We start from the raw sequence: 19914 nt of genomic DNA on the forward strand, positions 1-19914 counted from the left end.
CAGCGCAGTTCCTGCACTAAGATGAGCTCTGATCGGGCCAAACTTAGCACCTCACTGGACGAAAGTCAACTAAGCCAGGTTCGGGAGTGTCTGGCTAGCTTCACTGAAAACACGTAAGTACAGCACATTCGTACTAGTTGCTCCATCCATTACATTTATATGTATTATATGCTATCATCAATTCGGTCAAATAGAGTGTAGTTTGGGGAAATACGTTCGGTTTTAATATCGTGCTCGCCCAACAGCTGGTCGCACCGAGAGCAATGCAAATACTCATTGCTTGGCTCGGAAAGAAACCACGACAGACAGCACAGCGGCCAGCTGTACAAGAAACACGACGCTATCGTTGAAGACCAGGTCACGCTATTTAAATGCGAACGAACTACCGGTATCTGCTGAGCACCACAATTTGGGCAGCAGATCGGTTGACCTCCCGGGCGCCAACTATTCAATGAGGTTTGATAAAAGACCGATCGTTGCGATGCGAATAAGTCCCTCGAAGGTTTCACAGGTTTCATCGTCAAATGATCGCTATCTTCCGCTTCAGTACTACAGGAACTTCCATGCGATTCGGTGTGCCATGAAGCAATATGAACATGTCGTATTAATTCCTCTGTTTCTGAACCAGAATCGTCTGAAGATGAGCAGCTCTCTTGTTTTTTGCTCCTTGCAGTTGCTTGAGTTTTATTCGAAACCGGGGAATTTGATGGGTTTGTCTTTTCTTGAAAACGTTCCATTTCTGGATGGTCGTGTTGCAGGTGTTCCAATAGCTTAAATGTGTCTTCGTGCTTACAATCAATTATCAAGCCACATAAAACGCACCTTACTTTCAGCGTGGACATCTCCTCGTCTGCTATTGACAGCTGGTAATTTCATACGTACGTGTCCTTTTTTTAGGCTTGGCAATATTCGAGCTAGTAGTAGGCTATGAAAGTGTATTTTAATCAATTCGTTATGATGATTTGCCACCCGTACAATCCAAGACAGTTTGCTTCAATCTATACTGATTTGTAAAACCTAATGCAATGCGTCGGCATTTTTCTAAACAATGACTCACAAAATGCAAAGACGCTAGTCGAAAACATCTGTTGTGCAAAGGCATCACATCGGTGTTCAGTGGAGAGTAATTTCCGGATGGATGCGCTACCTGAACCGAACAACAAAATCCCTTTTCTTTCGGTCTCTTCTTTTTAAACGCTTCCAGCGCACGCTTGGATTCTCAACGATCCTTTGGCTATTATCGTGGAAAGCATCCGATGTCGGCAGGATGCGTGTCCTATTACCACGTGCCGCCTGCAAAGTCCGCGTGTCATGTCAAGGCAACGCACAAAATATTGCTCACGAAAGAGACACCCCCGTAAACGCACATGTTTGTCTATGCTCTTTCACTCTTATCGGAAGGAACCGCGTTTCCTCCTGCAGTATGCTTCGATGTCAGGATCCCCGTGGTATGAGTGCGCTGCACGTCCCTATGCTCGATCACATCTGTTGCATTGTTGCATCGGCGCCCTTTGCTGTGTTAGGCTGTGTGGGGTTTTTTGATGTTTGAACATAGCACATTGGAGTGTAATGCTCTCTCATATCCCATCGATATAGAGCATAGATAGCATGCTGCCTCATAAACGCACTCACACGCGGACGTCGAAAGTGGCCAAGATGCGCCATGCTGTGGTGTTGTACACCCTATGCCACTCGGGAAGAGACGTCTCGTTCTTACTGGCGGTATCGCCATCCCAGTCATTCCTTTACACGCCCGTGCTCCGTCACATGGCGATGCTGGTCTATGCGGTACCGCGTGCATCGGATCAGTTTAGTATTCTCGTGAAATCTCTCCGTGGTAGTACGCGTCCCGGAGCGAAACACGCGCGTGCAGCTCGCGCTACAACCAGAAGAAGGCACCCTTTGGGAAACGCTCCCTCTGCCACGGGCCTCGCTTTTCGCGGATTATTTTAATTTCGTGTGCTCCGCTCGCTTCCCAAAACGTTGGTGTGAGCAGTTAGTTGGCTTGAATTTATTACGTCGCGGCATTGCATGGTGGGATGATTTTTACAGCCTGTTCGTGTTGTTGCATTGTTGTGATCTGCCTGTGTTGTGTGGTCGAATTTGAGAAGTACATAAATGTGGTGGCCTCAATGGCATATGCTCATTGTGTCGCCGCTAATCAGGCGGAAATTGTGGATGTGGTTTGATTGTGAATTCAGATAAATCGTTTTCCGCGCTCATATGTTGTCCACGAACGAATGCTGCCACGCGAATTCGAGGGGCCTTCAGATGATGCTCAAGAATCTAATGCAACGCTCCAATTCGTGCGAGTTTTCCAACAGAGCAGCTCATTGTTTCCGTGGAGTCACTCGAAGAATGAAGAACTTGTGCGAAACGAATCGCTGCAGATGGACAACAGCTCCTCCCTTGAGACGCGTGGGACACGAGGAAAAAAAACTTCCAAGCATGCATAAATCCGTGGAGCACTCTTAGTCCGTCCATCCTAACGTGAAAGGAAGGGTGGTTGGAATCGGGTGGGTCTTCCAGCATATCGTCATCGTGTGGCCAATTGTGGATCGCAGTGGTGGCGTGGTGATGGAATAAGTACCAAATGGATGCTAGTGGTTGTGATAAAGGAAGGATGCTGTGTCAGAACGGTTAAATGACCGGATAGGGCTGGGATGGGATGGGTCCGAAAGGGATGTTTTGTGTGTTTCTTTCACTCACTCTCTCTCTCTCTCTGGGTCACTCTCTTTGGTTTGCGCTTTTGCTTTGTGTGCTCTCTGGCAGCATCCCATCGAACATGCGCAAATGATAAATTTCATCCCCCTTTCGTTTGGGCCACCCGGGGCCAATTTCATCTTCCCACCCGGGGGTTTCCATTTTCTTCCACCACGCTAGAAAAGTGTCAGCAACACGCGAAAGTTCAGACAAGCATGCCATGCCATATTTACGATGCAGGGAGCGAGGATATCTTACGAATAATCCCTACCACAGGGTGGCGCCTTGTTCCTCGTTTAACGCTGAAGCGAGACAGAGACACGCCAGCTAGTTTTTTTGTGACAAAATGTTTTTGTGAGTAAAATACGAACAGTGTTTGAATGAAATCCCGCTAAAACAGGATGATGTGACCTTCGGACTGTGCGAATGAATTGTAAACAACAACACAACAGAACGTTTTCTGCATCAACTGCGAATGATCCCAGAGAAAAGTGTGCGAGCACAAGTGTCTCGTAAGCGAACGAACCAGGCATGTTAAGTTAGGGCACATATTGATAAACAAACAGTTTCTCGACATTCCCTTCACTGTGAACTGCCAGAGATGTGCATCTTTTTGCATCAGTTTAAAGATTCTTTCTCTCTTGTTCGGAGGGGATTAAACAGTGTCCAATTAACGTGTACGCGAGCTCAAGATAACAATTTACATGTAGACCTAACACCCCTTATCGTACGGATAGCGCGAGTAAAGAAAGCAGATAAGGACTTGGGCGCCCACTGCAAAGACATCCTCGCGAACGCATCTGCGACTCTTCACCTTGATGCGGTTTCCGTGACTCAAGTCGGGTTTGTTATCGTCGAATGAGTGCGTGCTAAAGCGCGCTGGTATGCGTGTTTATCGATGAGTCATCGACAACCGAGCTCGTCTACACGCCGATTACTCGCCCTCATCCCGTTTCCGATCAGCGCACTTCTGCTCCCTGTTCTGGGGAAAAAGGAAATCGCGTCTAATCCCAAATCGGTCGTACGTGCTCGAAGGGCATGGGAAATGCACAGCGAAAACAAGTTTCGTACGCAGCGATGGAAAATAAACCTTCGCGCGTAGTAATTTCGTAGGTCTTGAGGGTGATGCTGGGGTAGCATTGAGTGGGTGGTGGTGTATTTGTACGCTACTGGCACGCACGTCGTATTAGTGGTCAAGGTTCTTCTGCCATTTGCCGGAAAATGTGGAACAGTCCCGATGAGGATTTGAGGAAATTTTAAACATCCCCACGACAGATGACCCCCACGTGTGGAAAGTTCTATTTTCGGTTTATCGAATAACAGATCTGTCCATCGGCATCGGCGAGTTGCTTAATCGCATGGGATTATTTTTGTAGGTTTCATTCAGGCTACTTCTTGCAAATCATACCTCTAAATGATGCACTTTATGGGCATCACAATTTAAACTGTACATAGTTTTGTTTGGCAACAACAATACAGATGTATATCTTGCATGCCTTTGCTAATGAACGCTTGCAAACCGAATTACAGTAGTGCGCAGTATTTGTCTAGAAAAGATCGCACCAACGATCAGTTTCTGTGCCGAAACAAGCGTAAGATTCTTTGTCCGCATTCGCAACCCACATGCTCTGGCTTTGCCGGTTGGCTTGGTAATGGTGGACGTGGTAATTAATTTGGTGTGATTTAATTAGAACCTTCAAAGAGCCGAGCTGCGCACGATCCAGGGGAAAAAACGAAAACCAAAGACGGACATATATCGCGCACACTTCCCGTGCGATCGTGTGCGGTCCGTTTTTCTTCCATCGGGTTTTCTCCACTACGACTAACAGGCAGGAAAATGCATATCCGATGACGGACGCTCTGGCGACACCGAAAATATTACTTCAGTTTGAAGGCAAAAATTGGAAAAGGTTTTTTTTTTGTTGAGTGTCTACACTCGTAGCTGAAACATGTGAAGGAGTGATGTACCGACAAGGCACCCCCAAAATCTCGACACACCGGCTACAAAACGGCCTCAAACGGGTTCAAACAACCCGCATCTCTTCAGTCGCATGAGGCGAAAAAGATCGAGAAGAGAGAGAGAGAGAGAAAAAACGAACACCACCATCGCACCGTCGAAAGGACGTTGATCGACAGGGTGGGACTTTTTGGATTTTTTAAAAATAACAACACCATGTGCGCGCCTCCATGGTGGGCCGTGTTTCGACCGTGCTGGTGATCTACGTTTTCCGCGTAGCTCCGAAACCGGGACCGCCACATACCGGAGGCCATCCGAACGGCACCGGATGTATCTCCTTCTCCTCTGTGCCCGGGAGACACCCTACCCGGTTGCGGATTGATTGCGCCTACGTGAGCTCTCGTCGCCTACGAATATTGCATCCAGCGTCAGCGTCAGCTCCGTTTTCGGTGCCAATCACAACAAACTATAAATTATGCGTCGCTATTAATGCGTTGGTTACAGTGAAACGTTCCAATTCCCTCTCCCAGAGCCGGCGGGAGTTTCAATTTCCACCAATTCCCGCAGGATTAGACATTTTACGCGCCACCCTCGCTTTTCGCTCAGAGTGTATAAATATATTTATATATGGGAAAATTAAGCCTCACAATTTGATGCGATTTTACAGCTTTATTGCGTTCCGTAAATTGTATTGTAAACATCGGTGTTTCAGAGTGATATTTATGGTACGTGCACTGGGCCACATCTGCTCCAGGCGTTATCGGGCGATTTAGGCAGCCATCCCAGAAAGATGTCCCAAAGCTTCAGTTAATGCTCCGTAATGGATGCTTTTTCCCCTTGGAAAAGAAAATGTTTATTGGGCAACCAGCTATGTTTAGCACACGGCACCGAACGCCTAGCTTCCCTTAAATCAAACTTCAACGGCTTCCGTGGATTATTTCTGGCTCGCTGCATCCAGCCTATTCGGGATGATGCACTTAAGACGGCACTCGCCGAAGCGCAATTTTCTTCATCGCTTCGATCGAGCTCCCCAAAAATTCATTGCCCGTTGAAATGTAATCCCCACCATCAACTATGCCGCCCGCTTGCGTTCTTCACTGGAATGAGGTGAGAATTCTAGCCGGGATTTGGCAGATAATGGACGTTTCTAGTGATCCGATCTTATCCCTCTCCCTTGGGCGGTGTATCGCGGATATTGGAGATCGGATCAACGCCTAGATCCCTTCGTACGAGCGGTTGCAGTTCGTGAAGTGAACGAGCTGTTTATTGCATTTTTCCAACCGGGAACGGCTTTGCTGGGTGATCTCGCACTCCTATAGATCACAGCTTCGTACTCTGGCTGCGTTGTGCGACGTCGTCGTAGTCTCGACGCCGGGCAGCAGCAGCAGCAGTAGTCTATATGTCCCGCGGATGTGCGTGGACGCGCGAGATGGTCGTGTGATGTCTAAATTTAAAACACCCAACCAAACGGCGTGCATTCGTGCGTGTTTCGTCGTTCTCCTGTGGGCCACAAGCTCCTATAACGCGTCCACGACCTCACCTAGCGTTGCGTAGCTTGGGTTTTTTGGGGCGTGTGTTCTACCCCCGTACGATGTGATGCCCTCGTTCGCTCGTGTGGTACACGTTTTTCGATTGATACGCGTCCAACTCCCACCGGTGGAATGCACTCTGCCATGGAGGCACGGTGTCATCAAAGGCGAGACCCGATCGGACGATTTTCCGGCCATTTCCACCCGGTCGGCTCGACACCCCCTCGAGCTTGGTTGCGTAATCGGTTTGCGCGTGCCACGAACCGCGCAAAAAGTATCACCCGAGAAGTCACTGGAACGGCGTCGTTGTCTTGTCACCGATGGAATGCTAATTGTCCATCGAACAGCGCCATACCAGTTGACCTGTGGAGGGCGTGGATGGCGCACTAATGGTGAAAATCGCACGACTACGCACCCACGTGGCCCGGTTAGTTATCTCTCTTCTGTTCAACGAGAGCTCACTTTCATGCCCAATAATTTTGGTGTCTCTATGCACACGCAGGCACGTCTTTAAAGTGTCAAAAAGCCGAGACTGAAACGGCGTTGGAAGGAAGATCATCTACGACCGGGCATGTTAATTGACAGCCAGTTTGTTCTCTCGTTCGTCAGTAAGTGCGGAGAAACCGTGGAGAGCTTCTAGAACGTACCGTCGATCGTGGATGTCGCGTTGGATGCTCGATTAGAATTATAAATTTTATGCTAATCAGGTCAGAGAGGTGCCACTTCGCGATCGCGTCTGATCGCACTCAACGCCTCGAACTCCACGGGGATAAATTGTTAGGTGCCGCTTGTTTCTAGAGGTGTTGAGATATAACTCCTATCTTACAACGGGTTCACGATGCTTTATTCTAACCCCAACCGAAGTACCACACACAGCAGGAATGGATGCGAGTGCCAAAATGCTTCGACTGCGCCAAAGCAGAAATAGTTCAACCGGTAATCGAGCGGGTCGGTTTCAAAGTTTACACGACAACGTGTCGCCTTTCTTATTTTTTCTTATTCGACCACCTCTGTACACCTCTGGGCGGTGTTGCGTGTTTGTTTTGGCCGGTTTTGGCTTGTTAAACCACGGGAATACGATATTGCACCGTGCAATGCTTTTTATGCACTCCAGTTTCACGCCACCCAGAAGGAATCGGATCGGTACACACGGCGTTGTAAACAGTGGCGCGTTAGTGCGTGTCTGCGGCAGCCAAATCGAACGTACGATTTTCAATAAATTGCATTTTGTTTACTATCAAGCGGGAAGGCATAGTACGAGGGATCCTTTGGCGTCTAGACGATGTCTCGACGTCTTCATAGAACGCTCTGTTGGTGGATGGCGTAAAATTCCGCTTGTATTGCCCGCTGTATAACGTTCTCTCGTGGTAGTAGTTGGGTAAAGCAATTCCACTGTGTGCAAGAACTCATGAACCGGCATATTCGTCTATTTTTGAACTTCAATCCATTTTATTGTTACCCACCAAACGTGCATGTAAGAGAGAAAATTGCATCGCATTTGGCCACCGAAAAATGCATTTTGATCAATCAAAATGACCATGCATAATTTACGATATTGAAAACTCGTTGCAACAAGACAAACCGGACTGGCCTGTGTCAGACAGCAGAGCCAATATTTGGTTCAATTTGCCCACACGTTGGCTATTTTCGGCTCATTGAAATGCCACATAACCTTCACCGTTATGTCCGCGGTGTGAATGTACGAAGAGTACGCCGACTTTCCATGAACGTCTTGCCAACTCTCTCGTCGAATCAATACCACTCCCATGGTCAACGAAGCCCAGGAAAACCGAAACACGTGGCATGAGATTAGCTGGACACTGGTTGAGATCAATTTTGAAGACACTTTTCTCGTGCTTGGATGAACACAGGCTCTCTACAAATCCCCAGAATTACGTGATTTCGGTGTCTGGCCTATGTTGCGTATCGATCTCCGTCAACAGCAGCACGTTCACTTTCTCGTCCGTGCCAAGGTGGAATTAAAAGGTGGTCCTTGCCAAACGCCGGACGTCTAAATGTCCTCCCCAACAGCGTCTGAGAAGCAGCTTTCGACCGATTCGTCGAGGTTGGGCAGGATTGAAAACATATCGGTTACCATGGTTTTGGCGCAGGGTGTAAACAAATTCCGACACCACACCGTCATCGCAACGACTGCTCACGGCATCCTTCGATTGCGTTGAAGCACATGCAGTAGCTCTCGGCGACCCTTCGAGGACTCCTCGGTCCTGAGTGCAGTCCTCACTGTGAAGACTACTCCTCCTGGCGGGTAACTCAACGTTTTCGTGGATCTCCCCGTGGGAGACCACATCACTAGCTGAGTCTCGAAGGGAGGGAACCTGGTTTAGTACTTGTTTTACTGTGATGTGACCCAGTTTGGCGGCTGCACGAGAGCCAACAGCGAGAACCACAATCCTTTGTGTACACTAGTCGCTGGTCCAAAGGGCGCACGGAAGTACACCAACCGCGTGGGGTGGCATATCCTTACACCCGTAGGCCTCCCACCGGCTGCAGACGTCCTCGCTGTCTACGTCGAACCCCGACGTCCGCAAAGGGCAACGGCGGCGCATATCATCGTCCCTTCGCGCGCGCCTAGGAAACATTGTGCACCGAAAATAAACCACTCGCCCCATCGGGCCCAGTACGCGGTCGAGCCAAACAAAACGGACTCCTCCGACAGCATAACAGCAGACCGTAGGTATGTGCGCACAGATTGACGGTTTTTCGGGACCGCAAACAGTGTGGGGCGTCCTTCGTTGTATGCAACTGAGTGCCCCCCGTTTCGTCATAATTGTGCTTACATCAGTCTGAAAGGGATGACCCGCGATGGATTATCGGCGTTTTTTCTGGGGATAATCCATCAACGAGCTTAAAAACTATCCCACGTGGGGGGCTTGGTCAAACAGAAGTCAACAGAAGAACGGCAGGCGATGTGTTTACTTAAGCGCGTATTCAACTAACTAAATCGACCGTTCCTTGCCGGAAAAGCTAGAAGGTCAGAAAACGGGATGGATTGCACCACCCGTGAGCGGTGCTCCGGTCGTCGTTAGGGTGTAATTTGATGGCGTCTGACTGGCAAACTCAGTACTTCGGTGAGTGCAGCTAATTGACCGGCCCAATGCGCGTGGTTCGGTCCATCATTCCGGCTCACCACAGGGTGTCACTTGGTCTATTTCATCGACGGTCACAGAGCACCAGTGGAGCAATCCGGGACGCGGCAGTTTCATCTGTTTCGATGCACCATTTCCACCATCGAACTGGCCAAACAATACGAACACAGGGCGCCCATGGGCTATTGAATAAATGTAGGCCTTGAATTTGTCCGACGTGTCCAACGTTGATTGAACAACCGAATGTTATTGCAGCTGAACTGCACCGTTCACGCTACAATGTGCCTTTGGTGGGTTCGTGTAAACGTTTCTGAATGTGTTGAAACATTCCACGGCGGAACAACGGTGGGTTACCGTGCTTCTGTAGGCTGGCGTTGAGTTGCGCGTAGTTTGGTCGGGATGGAGTTTTTCCCGATGAAATCATCGCGTGGCATGTCCCGTCATCAGCCCCTCGGAACACCCATTCCGGTAGCCGGTATTTTGCATTTCCGTTCGTTGTTTTCCCTTCCATACATGAGACGATCTGAGGGAGCAATTTCCCTGATCCGAGATCTCCCAGAGGCACGTCTTCTACTTCGCCTGTACACGATCTCCGATTCACGTTTGTCCTGTTGCCATGTTTCGCGATTCACCAAACACGACGTTGATCGAGCGAGCTTTACATTCTTGGTTGCTATTTCAGATCGTATATATTTATTCGCAACTGTTTGTGGTTTATGTGTCTGATCGTGTCGGGATCGTTCGCTGCTTTTTACTCGCCGTTTTGTGCAACTCGTTTCCGGCGCTGTTGACAATAGACGCGCAGCAAATGAACGTGGCGTTAATTTGTGGAAACACACACAATGTATGTGTGCAGTTATTTACCCCACGAACATGTAATTATTGACACAACACAGCCGATTATTTATATTGGGAGCGGATTTTTGTGTGTGTTTTCGTACCCAAGCAAACCCCAATGATTGATGCGACTCAAAACACATTAAAAGCCATGTAGCATAAAGCTTAGCGACCCCTTTTCGGCGTTTATGATACAGCAAAATATGATATCCTCATTTCCCGACTAGAAATCCTAACTCTTCTACGCCGGCGACAATGTTTATTCCCGCTGTCACTTTGATGGCTACCATTTGTCACGGGCGTTAGGCAATGGATGGATTTACGATTAATAATGCGTATGCAGCATGCACTATTGCCTGTATATTTAGAACTACAACTACAGTTCATCGCTATGGTAGTTTTTCATCGCATTATGTTTTATATCTTATCTCTTTTATATCTGATTTCTTATTCGCTGAAATCATTAGTCAAAAAAACTGTTTTTCCTGCCTGTTTTCTATTACATTCCTCACCGGTCGAATATTTAACATAAGATAAATAAACACCACCTCATCCGCTAGCCATTAAGGTTGCCGCGTGTAGCGTTAAGCAAATAATCACCTCCAAACCACATCCACCAGGCGCCTCCATCGTCCGGCCACGTTGAGTGACTTTCTTCGATCAATAGTCTCAAAAATCGGCACCATTTAACAAAAAAAAACTCTCTCTATCTGTTTACGCGGTGTTCTATTTATAGCACGAAAGCTAGCCGGTGTCATTTGCGGAGTGCTTGTGAGTGTTCATATGCGGGTGGAAAATGTTCGAATTTTGAAGTGAAATAAAATGAAAAATGATTTCCTACTGGGAACCGGGAACCGCCACACCATCGTCCAGCTACTTCCTCACGCGGTGGCATCCAAAATGATCGTTAAAAACTCAGTAGGAACCACGCCTGTTGCTGCAGTGTAGTGGCGGGGTGTTTGTTAGGTGGAAAATCGAAGATCCTCCCCAGAGCAGAGGGTGGAAAACGTGCGCGTGCCACTAATATCTTCCAGCGGGCCTCGGTGGGTGGTGATGTAGGACTAAACAACACCCACTTTGATACCCACCCGCAAAGGTGCAGCACAGGAGTGGTGTGTGAGACGGACGGCGCATTTTCCGCCAAATTCAAACTCTTTCCGGAAGCAAATTGATCTCGCACAGGGAGGGGGCCGTTTCCGAAAGTGAGAGCGTTTTTATGTGCCAAAGAAAAGTGACCAGTAACCAAAGAGCGCAACAGGGTGTTACAGCAACAAAACGTACGGTGATCATCTGGAGGAGTACACCCACGGTGCAGAAGCAAAGTAACAGCGAGAAAAAACAGCAGAAGCAACAGAAGAAGCAGCAGAAATCATCATGTCTGGTATCTTCAAATACACACCCAACCGGACGGCTTCGTCCACGCCGAACAGGCGATCGGGGATGGGTACCGGATTCGGGTAAGCGCGCTGTACGGTGGTCAATGGAACCGCTTACTCAAAAACCAGGCAGTTTCGGCCACCAAACTCCCATCGAGCGCAAGAAGTGGCCCTCCTGGGTGGAAGCCTGTTTCGACGTGACGCAGAGGGAGCGAAACGTTCCTGCTGTTGTTGCGTTATGATTGGCCACAAATTTAGATATCGAATGTAACCAAGAGTTGCTGCGTGCGGAGATCAGTAACGGAGTTTCCTAACCGAAAATTATGATAAGCGTAAAATAGGCGAAAGGTTCATGGTTTTTCGACAGCCGAGACCTTATGCTGCTGGTACTTATGTTTATCGGCCTCCTAATATCTAAGCTCCATTTTGGTTATCTTTAATGGGAGAAGAGTGTTTTTGGGTCAAAACCACTCACTATTCCAAGCTGTTCGCAAAGCCTACCGACTGATGCAACACGCAATCGGTCACTTAGTGGTTGTGGAGTGTTTTTTTTTGACTAAGTTTGTATGTTTTTAGACCTAGGTCCATAGCGAAAGGCTTGCAATTTTCGTATTTATGTCGAACAAACGGTACAATCTTCAATCATCATTTGCTTTAGATAGCATTGCAGGATAGCTTCTGCAGCAAAAGAAAATTGTTTGCGATCAGTTGCTATTCCATATTTAGCATCAATGGCAGAACCGAACTCTGAATCTGCCACCGTCGGGCTCGTTTTAAAAACGAACAATAATTGGCTCAATTGGACGCGCATTGTACGTGCGCGTGATGAAATCACATCTGTGCCATGATGAATGTATTGTTGCGGATCTTGCACTCTGGCACATTCATTCTTCCGGAATGACCGCATCTACTATCGCAACCTCGCGAAGAGTGGATAATTTCGCTTCACGCCACGTCTACCGAAAGATATGTTGATCCCGGCAGCCAATAAGCTTAACATTTATTTTTCTGATCAGCATCACGTTACCAAAGTTGACTGAATCTTCCTGCGCCCGAGCTCGTCCTTGTTTGTCCGACATTGAGACTGGCCAATGGCCTAGGTTGGCTCTCCTAATGAATCCGACCATGCGAAACAGGAAGAACCATATGCGCCATAATTATAGCATTTTTCCCACCCTCAGTTGACCACGACTTGGTCGCAAAAATGCCCTCTTGTTCTTGTTGATCATTTTAATTAGGTTAACAAGAGTACACAGTACATTTGGATCGCCTCGTTGCTGTAATAACAATGATTCAGACTGGCTCGGAGTATGTTCCGGTTGATTTTGTCTGATACTGATTGTACGTCGTGGAGGCGAGGTCATAAAACGTTGTTATTATACAGTTTAGTCACCACCCATTGTCTGCTATTTGGCATGATCGTGTGGTTGTCTAACAATCAGGCTCTATATCATTGCTATTGCATGAGCTGCTTTTTTAACCCACCTACACATAGGTTGTCGGTTTACGGACGTCTTTCACGCCCAAATCCAATCAAGAGCGCTAGATGAATTATCGGCATCAATCAGAACGTGGAGGAGGGTCAATTTATTAGGTGTCGCCCATCAGTGGGTAGAAGCGTTGGGTTTGATTTAAAGTTCCACCCATGCCTACGCCCACCGGTATTGCTGGGTCTAATTTTAGACTTGGATTTGGAACAGAGCGGTTGCTTATGCGTCCGTCCGTCCGGCATTTCGTGGTTTTACAGCTAAACCGTTTATGCTTCAAACTGATCACCGACAAAAGCCTACTATGTTGAGTATGATTTAAATTTGTTTTTTTTCTTCATTCTCTTTTCTAGAAACATCGGTTTGCATCAGGATGCCACAATGGACAACTCCTGTAAGTACAGTTTTAAGTAATAGCAATTTAGCGAGAGAAGACAATTTTTAAGAGAAGTTAGCATCAAAAGCGCCTGCTTGGAAAATATCATATCAGGTATAAGCTTCAGTAGGCTGCAGTTTAAGCTATGCTGACAGTTGAATGTTGAATAGTAACATCATTGAAAGGCAGGCTGCACGATGGATAAGTCCAAACGAAAGTTGTCCTGGGGCGATGAAAAATCATCTGCTCAGCGAAAAGAAGAATCATCAAAGTGTCCGGAAGTGTCTCCGTGCCAAGTATCGCAGAACAGTACGAATCAAAGCTATAGTTCAAGTAAATCATTCCAGGGGATTTTAGGATTTTGTCGTTGAGATTGAAAGTGGTACAACCATGGACATAAAATGGTCTCTTTTTTCATACAATCGATTCGTTCGCAGATGCGATGGGATTCCGTTCTCCATCAATAAACGCACTGGCGGGTCACGGTTCGCCGGTTCAAGTGCGATCGTTACGCGAGAATGAAGAGGAAATTTCGACGCTTCGCAAGGAGAACTTCAACCTTAAATTACGTATATATTTCCTCGAGCAGAAGGCAGGAATATGTTCCGACAGCGACCTACCCGCGCTGGGTGTGACTACGGCGTCCTCATCGGGTGCGTCATGCGACGGCAACTATCTCAAGCAGAACATCGATCTGAAGGTAGGTTGGTATTGGGTGCGTCTCTGCTTCGGTGTAATTTTCCACGGATCAGTGGCCCGATCCCGACATGGGCACAGTTTCACTAGCGCTGCTGAACGCTCGATTAATCTTCCAGGTCGAGGTGGAATCACTTCGCCGGGAGCTGCAGGAGAAACTAGATCTACTGCGCCAGGCGGCCAAAGCGATCGAGGTGCTCGAGGAGGGCCATCGTAAGACGGAAGAGAAACATCGCGAGATGGTGAACGATCTGAACAACCGCATCGAGATGCACCAGCTCGAGATTAAGACACTGGAAAAGGTAGCAGGAGAGCTGAAGCAGCAGCATCGCGAGCTACAACTATCGACCAGTCGTACGGCAAATGACGCGGAAGATGATCAGAACGTCGTACAGTCGGCGGAGGCAACACCGAGGACGCCACGGGACAACGCCGGGGAGAGTTTACTCGATTTCCTCGACACGGTGCAGCAGCATAGCGAGCTAAGCGTCCAGGAGAAGCTGAAGGCTCTCGAGATGGACAACGTCATCCGCCAGTGCCAGGACCGGAACGAGGAGCTGAGCCATCAGCTGGAACAGCTGCAGGCCGTAATTGACGAAAAGACATCCAAAATTAGTCAGCTGGAGGCGGAGCTGGGCGAACTTCGTTTTGAAAATGCGGAACTGCGTGAGGAAAATGAAAAACCGCAGGCCGATGTCGAGGTGAGTTTCGATCCGTTCAACTTTTTGAAGGCTGAATCTGCGATTTGGCCAGAATGTGAAGTTATTTGATTTGGCCAGGAATGTGGACATATTGATTTGGTTTTGTAACTTTTTTTTTGCTTTATGGATACATAAAGATAAATTTTAATCCTGCCCTTATTGGTTTTTTTAAAGGGTTTTAATCATATGCCACTGAAGCCGGTGATATGTGCATTGATCTTTGATTTTACTAACACCTCATTTTCATAAGAAATTGTCTGCTACACGTGAAAGCGAATGTATCGTACAGTGCCGAGAAGCCAGCTCGAACACGAACTTCTCACTGACCAGTGGTTGGAAATCGCACCAGTGCTCTGCTCCATCAGAATATCGTTTGGCGCATCTGGTACAGAAATATTCCAAATTTTTCATCGTGCAGTATGCTGGTTCCAACAATTGGCCACAAGATCCTTACGCTATTGTTATGATGAAACAGCAAATGGAACACATGTATGAACATTTCGTCCGTATATCATCCAACCGGAAAAGACGCAACATAAATTCGCGAATCACCCCCCAGTTCATGTGTCGTCGCCTCATGAATCAGTGGGTAAACAATTATTTCATCTTGGAATTACGATCCACAGATCGACATAATGGCGGGAATGGATCGAATTACTGGAATGAGCCGATAATAACCGATGAGGCTGATTCTGATCTCTTGAACATATGGGCCATCATTGTAGAGTGGTTTCAACAAAACAGTACAAAACTTTGGCATATTTTATTGGATTTGTAAAACCGCCAAAGAAACGTTGAAAATTGTTATACTTTTGAACCTGCGAAAATATGTTTTTGATGTGCTGCTTACTCAAAGCTACGCTTGCTCTACTGCCTTTTGAAGTGTCAAAATTTGGATGTTCTCAATTTGTGATAGTAAAATAAACAAAAATCATGAAACGCGCATTTACGTTGATATTTTTTTGTCTTCTAGATTGAACGACTTAAGAAACAAATCTTCGATGTCCGATCGGAACTCGCCGAGAAGCTATGCGTCCTTGATGATACTGAGTTGAAGCTGAAAGAAAAAACGGCCGAACATACCAAATCCTGCAAAATGGTCGAGAAACTAGTCAAAGCAATAACGGAACAGGACAAAGAAATTGCCAAACTGAAGCGCAATTCGGTAAGACATTTGTTCGACGTGAAGTGATCCTTTTCCAATGTGCATTTTTGTTACATGTCCCCTTTCTGTTCCCTCCTTGATGTTGATGATATACTGCCCAACCATAGCCGACCGATTTAAATGGTCGTGATGCCATACGAAAGGTAGCTAATAATGCTTCGTATTTTATTCACAAGGCACCTTACCTATCTTGCACATTTATCAATGAGCGATGTTGTATTATTTAAGTATTTTTATTTGTAATCAATATTTTTTGTACATTCAATGATATGCTGATGAAATCCTTTAGCAATCGTCCGTTCGTGGGGGGAAGTCTATTGCAAACCCAGTCAGTTCTAGCCGTCGCTAAATCTAGCAACCATAGCGACTTAAGCTTTGTTTTCGTAGATGCCCTTTTCCACCTCCATCAATCCTACGCTACAAGTACATGAAAGTACTAATAACTCTATAAATATGTTTCATATGACCGTTGAGCATTTTACTGTGAGTAATATTGTTACAAAAAACCAAAGTATAAGCTCGGTGGCGGAGGGTATTCAGGCTTTTTTTGTGCTAACAACCTACAGTTCATAAGTCACCACCAAAACAAGTACCATTCCTTGCACTCGTAACCACCCGCGTGTGTTTGTGCTTGACTCGCGTGCGTGTGTGCCGTGTCGAAATTCGTACCGAATCTGATCATTTGTTTGTCCACTTGCAGAACATATCACTTCCTTCCGAGCACGGCACCGCCGGCAGCAGTATTCACGAAGTGCAAGAAATCTTAGATCAAGACCGGAAACCCGTGAGCCAGTCCGAGTATGACGCGTTGGTACAGCGATCGAAGCTGCTGCAACAAAAGAATGATACGCTCATCCACAAGCTATGTGGCAGCGGAGGAAACGCTGACCATCGGAATGACCGCAACATCATCATTAAGCAGCTCAACGACGAGTTGATTCAGGCACGCGAGGAAGCAGAGAAGGCGCAAAAATGGCGCAAAGAGTGTGCGGATCTGTGCGCAATTTCGACGTTGCGGCTGGAGGAGCTGGCAGGATTTCTGGATTCGCTGCTCAAGAACAAGGAGCTGGTGAGCTCGCTGTCGATGGATCGTCGCAAGGCCATCCGGAAAGCCGTGGATCGAAGCCTGGATCTTTCTCGCAGCCTCAATATGTCGATCTCGGTGACTGGATTTTCGCTCGTCGGCAACAACAGTCTCGCGCAGCTTAGTTGCCTTACCGGGCTCCTGGACCAGTCGATGGGAGACACCCTAGCGCTTGGGGAGAGCGCCAGCGAAGATGTTGAAGAGTACGACAAAGAAAACCGCACGACAAACAACGCTAAAGGACAGGCGTCCTGCAACGGGACGGCCGTAGGAGGCACACTCGGTGGAGGAATAAACCAAACGAAGCAGATGATCGAAACGTTGCGAGCAGAGAACAAGGCCCTTCGAGGGGAACTGCTGGAACAGCAGCAACAGCAGTTGCGCAGCAAACGCCGCGAGAGCAAAGAACGCAAATCAATGCCCATCGAGCCGATTTCGGACTCCGAAGCGTGGTCCGAACCAGACCGGGGTGTGTCGCTCGCCCGCATTGGGTTGGAAGATAGTGCGGCGCTTAAACAGAAGGCCTCTCCGACGGGTTCTGGGGGAGCAATAAATTCCTCAGGACACCACACAGCAGCCATGGGGATGATGGAGTTGAGTTCGACCTCGGACAACGAGTCAGCGCTGCCCGGAGCCGGTGGGGCCAATTTCGGCGGTACGCAGCGAAAGTCGGGAGGATCCGCGGCAGAAATCAAGCAGCTCCAAGATATGGTATCGTCGCTTAACGAGGCGCTTCGGGAGAAAGACGGCACTATCCTTGCGATTCAGAGTCGACTGGTGGATCTGGACAGCGAGTTGCAGCGTGAGCGCATACGTTTGGCGACCGTGGAGTCGAATGCATCCGGCAATCGGCAGTTATCCGAACGATGGGAACGCGAAGCAACGGAATCGAGAGAAAAGGCTGAACGTGCGGCGGAGCGGTTGGTGTTGCTCGAGAGTGACATCCGGCAGAAAGACGCTCAGATCGAGAAGTTGCGGAAGGAGCGCGAGCAAACCGCGGTGGACCTGCGAGTGGCGGTCATGAAGCTGCAGACAATGCACACCGAGTACGAGGAGATGCAGGAGCGGCACAAGCGCGACATCGATGCGATGCTGGTGAAAGAGCAGCAGAAGCTGGAGGAGCTGCGCCGCAGCCTAAACGAATCATTCCGCAACGAACTGCAGCTGAAGCAGCAATCCTTCGACACGGCCCTGGCGCAGAATTACATCTCCAAAAACATCCACCAGGAGAAGCTGCGCGAGCTGGAGGAGCTGCACTACCGGTTGGAGGATGCGCACAACGATATTTCCACGATGGCACAGGCCGCAGATGCCATGCGGAATCAGCTGACAGACCACGAGCGGTCGGTGCTGGCGATGAAGAAAAGTTTAGACGATGTGACCCTGCAGGCTTCCAAGGCGGCCATTGAACGCACGAAGGCCCTTAACGAAAAACGACAACTGGAGAGTGAGCTTGGGCGGGCACGGGATGACGTCGAACAGCTGAAGGCGGAGAAGAACGAGCTGAACGAGCGATTGCAAGTGGTCATGCAAGCTTCGCGCCAGGTTTCCACGGGTGCTGGAAATGCTCGCCCGGACACTAGCGATGGGCGTCATTCTGCATCTGCCACCGACGAGGAGCTTACAGGCAGACGCCGGCTGGAGAATTCTTCTCCTGATCTAGGCATCGAAAGCGATCCGGGCCGGCTGTCGAATATGGAGCTTGGCCATAGTAGCGCGCTGAAGGTGTCTGCCTCGCCGCAGCAAAGACCGCTGCTAAAGACCCTTGAGTTGACGAAGTCGATGTCAAATCTGCTGTTGAATCCTACACTGGAAAGTAGGTGGTCCTTGAGGTTTACCCCATGGACAATGAGACACTAAAGTTTTGTTTCTTTTGCACTTTCTTACAGTCAAAACAGAGGACGGCGACTCGTCGAAGGGAGCTGGACAGGAGATGTTGCAAGCAACGACCATTGTGAAACACGACTGCGCCAAGATTGAAGCGGACTATGGAGAGCTGAAACGCCGGTACAAGGAAACGCGTCGCTGCCTGTCGCAAGCTTACGACAACATCAAGTCAGCTAACAAGCGCAAGGAGCAGCTCGAGGTGGACATCAAGCAGCAGATCCACAAAACGCGCGCCGTCCTTAAGACGGTGCACAATAACATGGATCCTGGCAACGACCGGGTGTAGTTGGGAAACTTGAGATTTCGCGCCCGGCAAGAAGACAGCACAACGACACCAACAGTAAAATTTGTAATTGTAAATGATGCAAGTGATTTTGTACATATATTCACGCGCGTATCGGAAGGACGAGAAGAAGCTGATTATTTATGATCCCAATGTTTTATTTTTTGTTACAACGTATATTCTTTCGGTGAAGCACGGCTGACAATGCGTGAATAACCTTGTGTAGATTTTTACTGAATGTGAGCCTCTTACATCCACCCGTCCCGGAAATAGTTAACCACATGGTGAACACAATGGAAACAAGTAGGACTGTTAAATGCAAGCAATTCAATGCACAAACTGTACATATAAAATGAAACGAGTGAGACAGGATAGATGAGATAGGAAGGAAGGAAAGTTATATATTTTAAATCCGTGATGCGACTGTGGAAAGTAGATGACGCTAGTGTGTGGATTGTATTAGACGAAGAAGGAACCGTGCGGAAGAATGTGAGACTACTAGAGTAATGAGTATTTTGGCGAGTGCCAGCAAATGCGTGTACGAAGTAGATCAATTCATTGAATTTGTCCATTCAGAAGAGAGCATTTGAGATAAATAAAACCAACAATGTTTGATAAAATATATGTGTAGCCTCCTTACGTGTAGTACTCGAAGCAAATATCACACCAGTATTGCTTTTCAATAAAAACCAAATGAAACCAGACGATGTTGATTGACAATCGTTC

General features: G+C 47.9%; 1 protein-coding gene across 1 annotated transcript; it reads left to right on the forward strand.

The window, feature by feature from the left end:
- Positions 1-21: 21 nt before the first annotated feature.
- LOC128721844 (centrosomin) lies at positions 22-19800 on the forward strand. Its single transcript, XM_053815641.1, has 8 exons — positions 22-113; positions 13350-13390; positions 13810-14072; positions 14188-14769; positions 15743-15934; positions 16042-16077; positions 16635-18834; positions 18908-19800. Exons 1-8 carry the CDS (start codon positions 22-24, stop codon positions 19189-19191), a joined length of 3690 nt encoding a protein of 1229 aa, XP_053671616.1. The 3' UTR covers positions 19192-19800.
- The last annotated feature ends 114 nt before the right edge of the window (positions 19801-19914 follow it).

The sequence above is a fragment of the Anopheles nili genome, chromosome 2 (assembly GCF_943737925.1).
Source record: "Anopheles nili chromosome 2, idAnoNiliSN_F5_01, whole genome shotgun sequence".
Taxonomy (NCBI): Eukaryota; Metazoa; Arthropoda; class Insecta; order Diptera; family Culicidae; genus Anopheles; species Anopheles nili.